Here is an 11,665-nt window from a genome sequence, read left to right on the forward strand (position 1 = left end):
TTATCAGTGTCAGATGAGGAGAGAAGTGACTGATGAAAAGAGATAGCTGAGATGACAGCTATTTGACGGGGGGGGACAGGAGGCGGTAGACATGTAAAAGAGGATGTAACACGCTGGGAAAACACAAGTCAAGAATGAGTGAAACAGAGCTTGAGGTAAGATCTCAATAACAAAGTTGGTTATGTTGTTACCAAGCTGTTTTAGGCTAATGTGTATGTTGTAACTGCTGGAAACAAGGCCGAGTCACTGTGCCTAAGAAATATAATATTTAAAGAATGTGACTTTGAAAGGGTGAAGTCTGCAGTCTCTGCAAATTAGACTTAAACTGCTCTGTGCAAAAGATTGTGCTTAAATAAATTACATGAAACTCATTAAGTTGACATACATGCCCACCTAATGAATTTCATGTCATGTGTAGCTCTTGATCACGCATTGTTACTGTTAAAAGTAGTTTTTACGTAGAAAAATAAAAATCACTTCAGCTGCGCTATTGAATGTCTACAGGTATAAGCAAGTATTTTTAAAGTTATTTTAAAACCACTTAAAATTTAGCACACATTAGCGAAAATGAGTCACTCTTCCTTGTTTTATATTTTGTTTCCAAGGGCAAAAACTTCCTTTTAATTATTTATAGTGGTCTTGAGCAATAGTTCTCCAGGCTTTCTGAAGGTCTGTCTTTGGCCATTGGCTGCTCTTTTTTTTTTTTTTTTTTACTTATTTTCATTCCAGTCCTTGTATCTGTCATTTTCAGAGCAATGCTTCTTTTTCTTTTATTTAAGTCACTTAACATTGGCCGAGAAATCACTCAAGCATAAAAGAGGCAACCTAGCAAATAGCCCATTTCCTTAATAGCCTGCTGAAAAAAACAACAAAGTATGCTCCCATTTCTATAGTTAAAGCCACAACAAATGTCAGAGAATTCACAGGGATAAAGCAGTAATTTTTCTATTAACAAGATGATTGCAGGAGGGCTATTAGACAAAGACTTGATATATATTGGCATGGTGTCCAGGGTATCCTAAAAGACTTTCTAAAACTGGACAAGCAGGTTACAAAAGATCTGACACAGCACCTGAGAGATACATCTGTCTATTTAGCTGCATCCAGAACCTGGGAGGGTTCAGCCTTCCCCTCTACTGCAACTGCTCACTCATTATCCCCACCAGATCCTGCAACAACTCGAGTCTGACCGACAGCGACTGCATATGTCATACTCTAACATCGAGCACCGAGTAAAACCAGTGTGGATGAAACATCGAAAATGGCTACTTTTCCTCTTAAGCTGCATCTTACTTGCTGGCATGGTGGGACTAATCAACCATCTGGCTCACCATTTCCACACTGGTAGGAGTTCAGAAAAACACACCAATACGAGACAATGAATTCACAATTCTGCCATTTTGTCTGACTTTTGTCTCACTCTTTCCTGCAGTTACTCCGTGTCTCTCTCCTGCCTGTCAGTGGGCTTCAGCCCGTCTCTCCACATCTGCTGATCCCTTCACGCAACCCTGTGATTACTTTCTGTTCACATGTGGATCAGACAGACTTTTGCTGGACAGTGAAAGGCGACAAAGAAGTCATGGTTTTACTTTACATGCAGAAAACCAAAGAAAGTCTGTGCAGTCAAAGCAGGAAGACGGAGGACTAAGAGAGAATAAAACACTGAGCAGAAAAGCTGTGTTGCTGCAGTATCTCAAGAAGATTTTAGGTATGAGTCTGTATTCAGTGGGAATTTTTTTTAAATGTCCTCTCTTGTGTGTGACTCCTCATTTCATGCTACCTTAACAAATGATCTAAATAGTTTCCTTTTTTTCCGGATCTGTATGTCAGAAACAGACAGCGGGATGAATAGTTCAGCAGTGCAGAAGACTAAAGGATTCTACAATTCCTGTCTGGATACAAAATCTATAGAAACTGCTGGCGCAGACCCCTTCCTCTCACTCATAAAGAAAGTATGATACTCATATTCCAAACATAGCAAGCTCTTCAAATCACACTTAAGCTTACATTGGTTATCATATGTGCTCATAAGACTTAATTACTTAAATTACCATTATGAACAGTATCCCATTAAATTTTAAAAAACAAACAGAAACCATCACCAGTTTTTTAATGATGCCTGTTGGCCTACAGGAGGTGCTGTAACTACATGAATCACTGTCATAACCTTAGTTGAGGTCAAAAAGAAAAACAAACAGTTTAGCCGAATTGTCTCCTTTGTAGTTCTATAAGATCTAAAATGATTAGTCAATTTGTAATTTGACCAAATTTTGCAAAGTCCACCTTCTAAAATGACAGAGATTGCTTGTTTAACACTCAATATCTGCTGCCCAGAAGAATCAATCAGTTTAAAAACATCCCCTTTGGGTTCAGGAGACTCCAAACTGTTTGGTTACATTTTTCCCCCAATTTCATCTACTAATATTGTTTCACTGTATCTTCTCCGTACACAGCTGGGAGGCTGGGCCGTATCGGGGCAGTGGAATCAGACTGATTTCAACACCACCTTGGGATTGCTAATGAGAGACTACAATACCTTTCCATTCTTCAACATCTATGTGGGCAAAGACCCTTATGAAGCAGCACGTGGGATTAACAAAAAATACATACAGGCTAGTATGAATTAAGATGATTTAGGTTTTGCTGCTCTGAGAGCTGCCAGAGCAATGTAAGCTTTGTGTTTTTGCTTTAAATCAAGTCTCCTCTTTGCCAACAGATTGATCAACCTGATTTGTTGATCCCAATTGAATGGAACAGCAAGACAGAGAAGTCTAGAGCTAAAACTGAGGTTGAGTATCCTTGTTGATTCAGGAAATGTCTTTAAATGAATACAAAAACATTTATCCATCCAACTAAGGCCTTTCCTTTTGTCCTGTCTCTTTTATCTAGACTCTACGTCCTTTCTTGGCCTCGTGTCAGCAATACCTCAACCTGCTGGGTGCCCCGAAGAGCAGCAGCTTGATCCATGTGGGCTCTTTCGTCTCTCTGTCCTCTCAGCTTGCTGTGGCATCTTCACCCCTGGACTCTCGCCTGTCCAAAGGACAGCTCTACCAGCACATGACCATCAAAGAGCTACAGGTAAAGGATTTATGTTTCTTTGTGCTGTGCTGCTCTTCTGATAGAAGCAATGTCGGTGCATACTGCAGAGACAGAAGTTTTACCTAAATCAATTACAGATGATACCATTATACTGTACGTACTATTAGTTAGTAAAACGTACCTACAAATTAACTAGAAAAACAATGACAACTATATTTTAGCAAAAATGCAAATACATAAATAGGACTGTACAGAAAGGATGCTATAGTGCATGTGTTTAGTGATATTTGGTCCACATTAACTTGAGTCAAGTTTTTGTATGTTCTAAACACCTTAATACCCTGCAGAGGTCACCAGTCCATCACTTAGCGAGCACATAGAGGCAGAGAATCATCATGCTCACACTTAAACTGAAATTAAACAATAAATACATTTAATTTAAAAAACAACAACAACACTTTGAGTACCTGTTGTCTGGATACATGTGATAACAGTATTTTTTATATGGAAATGTCCCTACAGAGACAAGCCCCTGCTATTGATTGGTTGGGCTGCCTCCAGGCTGCTTTCCATCCCCTGCCCCTCAGCGCAGATGACGATGTCCTTCTGCATAACTTACCCTACATCGTGCAGATGTCCAACACCATCATCAAATGGCAGAACAAGCCTGAACTGAGCAACAGGTACTGTAAAGTGACATAAAAATGACAAGCACATCCTTTCTCTTTTTTATGCTTATCTTTGTTGCTGGGTCATTTGTTTCCACTCAGCGCTCCCCTTCATACTTTTATGGTCCTCAATCTGCTGCACACCCTGATGCCTGCCATGGACTCCAGATTTTTTGAAACAGCAAAGAACTTTTCTATGGCTTTGGGTAACAGTGAAGAGGTTAGCCGAATATGCTACAGAGGAAAGAAAAACTGGATCTGTGAATTGATTGGTTACTGTAATATCTTTATATTTTGGCTTTCCACCAGGAAGCTCCTCGCTGGAAACACTGTGTGCTGGAAACTGAGAGAGGATTTGATTCAGTTCTCACACATCTTCTCAGTAAAGTGACAGCACAGAAGGAGGTGAGGAGACATCTTGAGACCTAATGAATTCAATAGAGAGAAAAGGTTCTGTCTGATAATCTGTCATTTAACTCTCCAATAGGCAGAGAAGATTATTCAAAGTGTTTTTCACTCCTTCAAGTCCAAACTAAATGAGTTTGAGTGGACAGATCAGACATCTCGTCAGCTTGTCATGGAAAAGGTAACGAGTGAAGAATTTGTTTTCTTTTTTTAATTTCTTCAGAAACGAACGATTTTTAAGTTTGATATTTGTTAAACGATTCTGCAGGTTGATTCTGCAATTCCAAAACTATGGACTACAAAGGAGCCCTCTAGTGAAGCCAAGCTTGACCTGCTTTTTTCGGAGGTACATCAAAAACCTCTTGGTTTAATGTCTTGATGGCATTTATCTATGTGGGACTTAAACTATATCTCACTCAGTGCTGTCAGAGAGAACTCTTTAGGATCCCAATGTCCATCTAAGTTTTAATTTGATCTGTTTGGATCTCACTTCAGGTGAAAATTCGCCACTTAATTCAGTAGCCTGTATGAGAGTCGAGCCAGCCTCCCTAGTTCTATTAGTTTTTAGTTTTATTATACCACAGAGTGACAGGTGGTGTGGAAAGGGCCCTCCACTGGAAAATAATGAGCTTACGCCCCAACATCAATGCAGTCTGCACCTGTTCGGCAACATTAGGTGGAAGATTTTTGAAGGGTGATGGATTCCCTAGATTTAATAGTGTTGGCAAAAAGGGATTAAACAAATTTGTGAATCTCTGTCCAAAAATTTGGTGATTTAGGACAGCTGCAAATCATGTGGGTCAATGTGCCCACCCCAGTCGGACATTTCCAGCATTCGGGGGTCTGTATGAGGTTCGCCCTGCATAATCTGTTGGTGACCACTAAATTCGGTGTAGTAGTTTGAACTAAGTTAGTCTTGTTCTAAGTTCCCTGGACATCTTTTTAATACTCTGTAGATTCCTGATCAGTAAGCGCTACACTAAGGTCAGTTTCCCAGGCTCGTTGCAGGGTGGTGAGCCCTTTATCCATGTGTTTTACAAGCACTGAATAATATTTAGGGACCTCACAATTTCCCTCAAAGACTTTCCCAACATAGGTGAGATAGCCTATAGTTAAAGCAGGTGTGGAGGGAGATCCAAAGATCATGAGGAGTAGATGTAGACTTAGAATAGCTGCAAATATTTCAAAAACTGTCTCTGTGGCAGCTGAAACTGTGTCCCCCGTCACATAGATCTCCAAGAACAAGAATTCCTCTCTGAACCCAAGTCTCCAAAGAAATGGAGCCTTTTTAATGCTAAATTTGGGGTTAAGCCTTATAGAGGCCTCAGTGTGGAGGTGCATTTTCTTTGTTTTCTTTGTATTATTGTAAGGTATTTACCTTACAATATAAAGCGCCTTGAGGCAACTGTTGTTGTGATTTGCTGCTATATAAATAAAACTAAATTTAATTGAATGTTTATTTATCATATAGAAAATCTGTTAATGCCGCAATAATGACATTAAACTAATGGTAAAACTGTTACCACGAATCTCAACTTTTAAATACTATGTTGACATCACTGGTTTTGGAAAATAAGGATTAAAAAGTGTAGAAATAAAGCCAAACCACTGACCTTCAAATATCTATAATTTCAGATGATAGTCAGCAACCAAAACTTCTTCTCCAACTATGTCCAGCTTCTATCCCTGCGGCAGAAGAAACGCATTGAAGTCCTGATCACCGAGCCTGAGGATATTGATATGTAAGTGTCAGCTTAAAGCTGATAGCTGCCAATAATCTGGAGTGTGCATTAATCTTCTCACTTTTCTTTTAGACTGTCTGTCACACCATTTCTCTTTGGTAAAAAGCTCCTCTTTCCCTTGGGAATGTTTGTACCTCCACTTTTCCATCCAACCTATCCTAGGTAACACATACACTCACTCAATAACTATTAAATGCCTTCCATTGTATTTTTCAAATAATTCCAGCATTGGACTTCTTCTGTAAACAGAGCCATTAATTATGGTGCAGCTGGTTTCCTTGTTGCTAAAGATATCCTCCACCTGCTTCTGCCTGACAGTAAGAGAGATTCACTTTCCTCTTCTTCATTTACTACACAAAAAATACATTTTGCTTTTGTTAGTAATATTATGTATATTTATCTCTGCAGTTTCGTCTCAAAGTAAGACCGTGAATGCTGTGGGTGAATGTGTGTGGACTCACTACCTCACAGTGTCAGAAAAGGCAGGCAGAGGTGGAGGGTTTCCGCTGTCAGCAGCACAGCAACAGGAGGTGTGGGTGCAGTATACTGCACTGCAGGTAGCGCTGCAGGTGAGGATCCATTGTCAGGCTTTAGTGTCTGTTTTTAAGGATGAGATCAAGTTTACATGTCTTCGTGTTATCTGCCTTTTTTTCCTTAGGCTTATCATCAGAATCTAATGCAACAGCCTAATGACACGTCTCTCTCAGGAATCTCATATACTCGCTTGTTCTTTAGATCCTTTTCTCAGGTGATGTACTTTCATTACTGTCTTTTCTTTTTCTGCTTTCCTCCCAGCTACACTCGAGTGTAATTCCCTGTAATGTGATTTATTTGCAGATTAACTGTGAAGCTGATCCATACCGTGACTCCATGCCTTTTAAACCTTCCTTCTTGATCACAGTCATTTGTGCCAAATATAACCTGTGTCCTACAAGCCCGCAGTGCTCCATTCAAACCAAGCAGAATTCATTACAAGCATGCTGACCAGTCTCCTCTGATTTGACATAAAAGGTGTACCTACCATAAGTAGGCTACAACCCAAAGCACATTTATGTATTTGCTTTTGTTGTAATTGTTAGGTTGTGTCTGCATGTTGTATAATTGCGCAAGCGGTTTAGTTTTGTTTGTTTTCATTTTTTGAAAACTGTTGAAACCTTGTTTCCAGCTTTGCTTTCAGTGATGAAAGTTGCCAGAAAAGGGACATTGGATTGAACAACAAAGTTCTCCTACTTAAAGATGATTTTGTTCATTTAACTTTAACCATCTTGAGTGGAAAAAGTAAAAGTTAAATTCAAAAATGGCCTCTTATTTTAAAATAAAATCATCCGAGATGAGTGGGAAAATGTATCTTTGCTCAAACTTCATATAAATAACATAAACGTGAAAAAAAAATCCATGAATTCTGAAAAATATCCCCACCTGACCCGCAGCGTATCTTCTGATTTCTGTACACTAACTTTAAAATGTAAAACAGTTCTGCAAATTGAAGTACATAATTGTATACATAAGGAATCAAAGCTAGAAGATGAACCTATCAAAATGTAGTTAGTAGAAGCCATATGCACCCATCTGTCCCACATGGTAATATGACCTGAGAAAGATGACCCAAAATTTCCTCTAGTTATTATTAGAAAACACATAAAACATCAGGATAGCAATGCTTGTTTCTCTTCAGGGGTGTCAAACATAAGGCCTGGGGGCCAGAATCAGCCCAACAAAGACTCTAATCCAGCCCATTAAATGGCTTTGGAAAATGTGAGATTTTTAACTGTATTTTAGAGCTTTTCTTCTCCCATGGCAATTCACACTACACCAAAATGATTACGTTATAAATTTATGTATTTTACACCTTTATTTCTTATCATTTAGGCCCAAAGAATCATCTAGAGAGATTTCTTTCATTTACTACAGCAGCATTTCTTTATTATGTAAGTGAGGTGTACTTTTAAAATTGCACTTTTTTCTTTTTCTTATATAAAATCATTTGACATCCCTGCTCTACATCACAGACATTAAACTAGTGCAATTTCACTTTTTAAACTAGGATTTATCCCATGATGTTGATGCTCAAAGTTGCTTACACACAAACACACACACACACACACACACACACACACACACACACACACACGCACACACACAAAATATATTGAACAAAAGTTAGACTTTGGCTTCAGAATGTTACAATTGGAAGTGGGTTTAAAATTCATTTGGCTTCATTTAGGTGAGCAAACATGTGTTTTTGAGCCCTGAAATGCAGTGACTAAAAATATCTGGTTCATAGTAACAATGTTGCTGATAATCAGTGTTTGTGTTTATTGTACTTTTCTATCCAACTGCTTATCCAAGGATAGGATGGTGGGGGTGCTGGAGGCAATTCCAACTCTTATGAGATGAGAGGCAGCATATACCCTTCACAGTCTTCCAGTCCATCATAGGGCTAATATAGTTACACTCAATTCAGAATGACTAGTTAAACTGATGTCTTTGCACTGTGGGGGGAAGCTGAGGCACCAACATTTCTGTTCCTATCATTTATTTGTCTTTATCGCCTATAGGTACATGTCATGTAATGTCTATTTTCATCAAATGCATGCACTCAAAATAAAGTAGTCAAAAAAACCTACTTATTGATACTTGAGTGGACCCATCAATTATTTTGAATAACTTCCTGACTCAGTTAAGGCTCTGGACCAGCAACTGAAGAACTGTTATTTTTCAAAATGTCACAAAATCAGCATTCCTATTTTAAACTCTGACCAATACCTGTCAGTGAAACTCAGTAGAGGAGTTTCCATCATTTCAGATTTCTTCCTTAATTATGAAATAGTGTGTAAACCTCAAAAAATGCGGAGGAAAGCCACTGTTACAAACTCCACGCAGCTGAGTGCACTGGGAAATGGTGCGAGCGAGAAGTCAGGAGAAAACACACATTTGAAGGTGATAAAACAGATAGAAAGACCTTCTAAAACTCCAGCTGGGAAAGGCCTCGGAAAAGCAGGAGCCAAACGTTTGGGCCGACTACTGAAACGAGCTATCCCTAACCAGGATGAGGCGACAGGAAAGGCGAACGCTTCTCTTCCCAGTGAGTCCCTGACGGTTCAGCTAAAGCTAAGCTAATCAGCCAACTGCTGAGGCTAGCTAAATTAATCCAAATTAAGAATTTATGTGTCTTTGATTTTAATTATTTTTAAATCTGCTTTAGATTTCAAACAATAAAAAATAATACTATGACACAGAATTTATTTCCAGGGTCTTTCCTGGTTCAAAATGGGTGGGGGGGCTATGCATTTTAGCAGCTGTTGATGAAGATGTTAAGATTTAGAGTACATAAAAGGGTCAGCTCAGTTTGGAGACAAAGTTATAGAGGCAAGGCTGAGAAGGTTTGGACATGTGCAGAGGAAGGATAGAGGATATACTGGACAAAGGATGCTGAACATTTAGCTGGTTCATAACAAAATACAACAGTGAGAATGGATGGAGACATTTGTACTATACTATAACTGGTTTGCACTGATCTGTGATTTGAATGTTATTTTCTTCATTGATTTTTCAGAGACTCCCGTCCGGCTTTTCAAGCATCAGATTCAAACAGAGGCTGGAAATGCACCCAAGACAAATTCCGCAAAGCCAACCTCGCCTCACATCTCCCAGCTCATCCTCAGTGTGGTTTCCCAGTGCAAACACAGAGGCGGCATCTCCATGGCAGAACTCAAACAGATGCTGGCAGCTGGAGGCTATGATGTGGCCAAGAACAACAGGCGAGTGAACATAGAGACCAAGAGGCTGGTTAACAACGAGACACTTGTACGAACTACAAGAAATGCATCATTCAGACTCAACCATAAGGTAATGCACCTTTAATCTTTGGTAACTGGTATTAGTTCAACTAAATGCAGCACTGCTGCGTGTAAGTTATGCATGTAGCTTATTGGCATTGTGGCTAAAAAGTGATTTTCTTGCCCGTGTGTTGCAGTATTACAGTGAGATTCTCAAAACAATTTCATGTCACATTAACTTTTACCCCCCGAAAAATAGAAGCTGACAGACATAATTCAAGTAAGGACGATCCCAGTGAAGACTCCAAAGCCAAAAGCAGAGCTGAAGCTGACTCCGAAAACAGCAACAAGCAAATCCCCCAAAGGAGCAGAGAACCAAAAGAGACGAGTATTAAAGCCAAACCAAACCAAACCAAAGAGCAAATCACACCAAACAAGGGCAACACCTCGAAAAGTTAGATCACCCAAACTAAAACCTAAGCCTCGCAGAATGGCGGTCACATCACCCAAACTAAAATGCAAGCCTCGCAGAATGGCGGTCACAGCGCACAAACTAACACGCAAAACTCGCAAAGCGGCAGCCAAATCACACAAACAAAGAAGGAAGACAACCAAAGGAAGAAAATCACCAAAACCTGCTGGCAAGAAACGCAGACCTGCAACAAACAGGGGCGCACGAGTTCGAAAGGTACCGAGGAAGGCTCAAAAGACTCGGAGACGCCGACCAAACCAAGTTCAAAATCGACATAAAAAGCAAGCAAGACGAAGGCTTCCAAAATCAAAGTTGAGATCGAGGAAAGGCACTTACTACTACCGCTAGGCTGAGTCTTCATGGTAAACAGTAATAAACAGAACCCCTTTTAGCATCCTGAAATACACGTAGTTCTATGTTGTGTTTGTGTTCCCATATCATTTTTTCTTCACTTCACTGTACAGACCATAGATCGCATAAAACATGGACAGTTTTCAGATACAAGTTCTGAAAAGTGAAGCTTCAGTGGAAACTTGTCTTTCTTTTAAATGCTACTTGAATGCGATACCTGTGGTTGCAAAAATATCATGTATTGAGGTCAGACAGACATGTGATCATTAACCATGTGATTGCCATTTTAAATGGGTGATAATGTAGGATCAAGTGAATAAGGCTTCAGTCACACGAGCCTAGAGACAGTCTGTGGCTACCTGGCAACCACCAGTTGTGATTGAAAAATGAGTATTCCCTGGCCTATTATGAGTGGTTGTTGGAGGTTGATGGCAGTCTCTGGGACATTGATTGCTAAAGTACCCGACACACAGGCCTACAGGCTGTCAGTGATCTCCCTGGCAATCACCTGTTGTTAGGGAAAAATGGTATATTTCCAGCATAAACCTCCTTGTGAATGCTTTGATCAGCAGCACATTTTTGCAGTTTGAATGGAAGTGATGAACTTATTGCCTTCAAAGTAAAACTTGCACCCTTTGAAATATATTGGCTGCAGCACTGAGGCTGAACTTTATTCTGAGGGCAAACATTCGCCATTTCGTGTTGCATTCTTTCAAGTTTTACTACTGCTAGACTAGTAGTTGGCAAATGCTGGCAGATAAACTAAAACTGCAGGCAACCATGGCAATCTGCTAGTAACCAGACCAAAGTGCTTTTAATGCAGCACCTTCTTTGCAACTGATTTTATCCTGGGAGAGCCGGCAACCTCGAGAAACCACTGTCAGCCAGTTGGAGAATACACGTCCCTAGCAACCGGTGATTGTATGACACCCAATATGGACTCTAAAAGCATTGTGCACATGACGTCACTTGAAAAACCTCACTAGGAGACAATTGCAAAACAGCTCTTAGACTTGACCTCTGAAGTCTTTAGAGGTCAAGTCTAATAAACTCTTGATGAGTTTATGGGCTGAGTCATGAGGCTTGGGTCATGTTGAATAAAATGTTATGTCATTTGTCAAACTGTGATCATTTCAGAAGGGAGTATTTTTCTGGTATCGTGGTTTCACAGTCAATTCTGTCTCTCATTACATTATCTTGATGCTTCGA

At 39.8% G+C, this 11,665-nt stretch overlaps 2 protein-coding genes across 2 annotated transcripts; both read left to right on the plus strand.

Annotated features, from left to right (window-relative positions):
- Window positions 1-2: 2 nt before the first annotated feature.
- kel (Kell metallo-endopeptidase (Kell blood group)) lies at window positions 3-7,201 on the plus strand. The gene is made up of 18 exons (XM_026185157.2): window positions 3-155; window positions 1,167-1,344; window positions 1,433-1,708; window positions 1,831-1,952; window positions 2,454-2,612; window positions 2,717-2,788; window positions 2,890-3,078; window positions 3,562-3,722; window positions 3,810-3,927; window positions 4,017-4,112; window positions 4,195-4,293; window positions 4,381-4,458; window positions 5,748-5,854; window positions 5,927-6,016; window positions 6,104-6,171; window positions 6,263-6,423; window positions 6,513-6,602; window positions 6,692-7,201. The coding sequence occupies exons 1-18, from the start codon at window positions 135-137 to the stop codon at window positions 6,836-6,838; spliced, it is 2,232 nt and encodes a 743-aa protein (XP_026040942.1). The 5' UTR covers window positions 3-134; the 3' UTR covers window positions 6,839-7,201.
- A 1,379-nt stretch (window positions 7,202-8,580) lies between these two features.
- LOC113032315 (uncharacterized) lies at window positions 8,581-11,578 on the plus strand. The gene is made up of 3 exons (XM_026185169.2): window positions 8,581-8,939; window positions 9,411-9,703; window positions 9,893-11,578. Exons 1-3 carry the CDS (start codon window positions 8,702-8,704, stop codon window positions 10,451-10,453), a joined length of 1,092 nt encoding a protein of 363 aa, XP_026040954.1. The 5' UTR covers window positions 8,581-8,701; the 3' UTR covers window positions 10,454-11,578.
- The last annotated feature ends 87 nt before the right edge of the window (window positions 11,579-11,665 follow it).

This window comes from Astatotilapia calliptera, chromosome 11, assembly GCF_964374335.1.
Source record: "Astatotilapia calliptera chromosome 11, fAstCal68.1, whole genome shotgun sequence".
NCBI lineage: Eukaryota > Metazoa > Chordata > Actinopteri > Cichliformes > Cichlidae > Astatotilapia > Astatotilapia calliptera.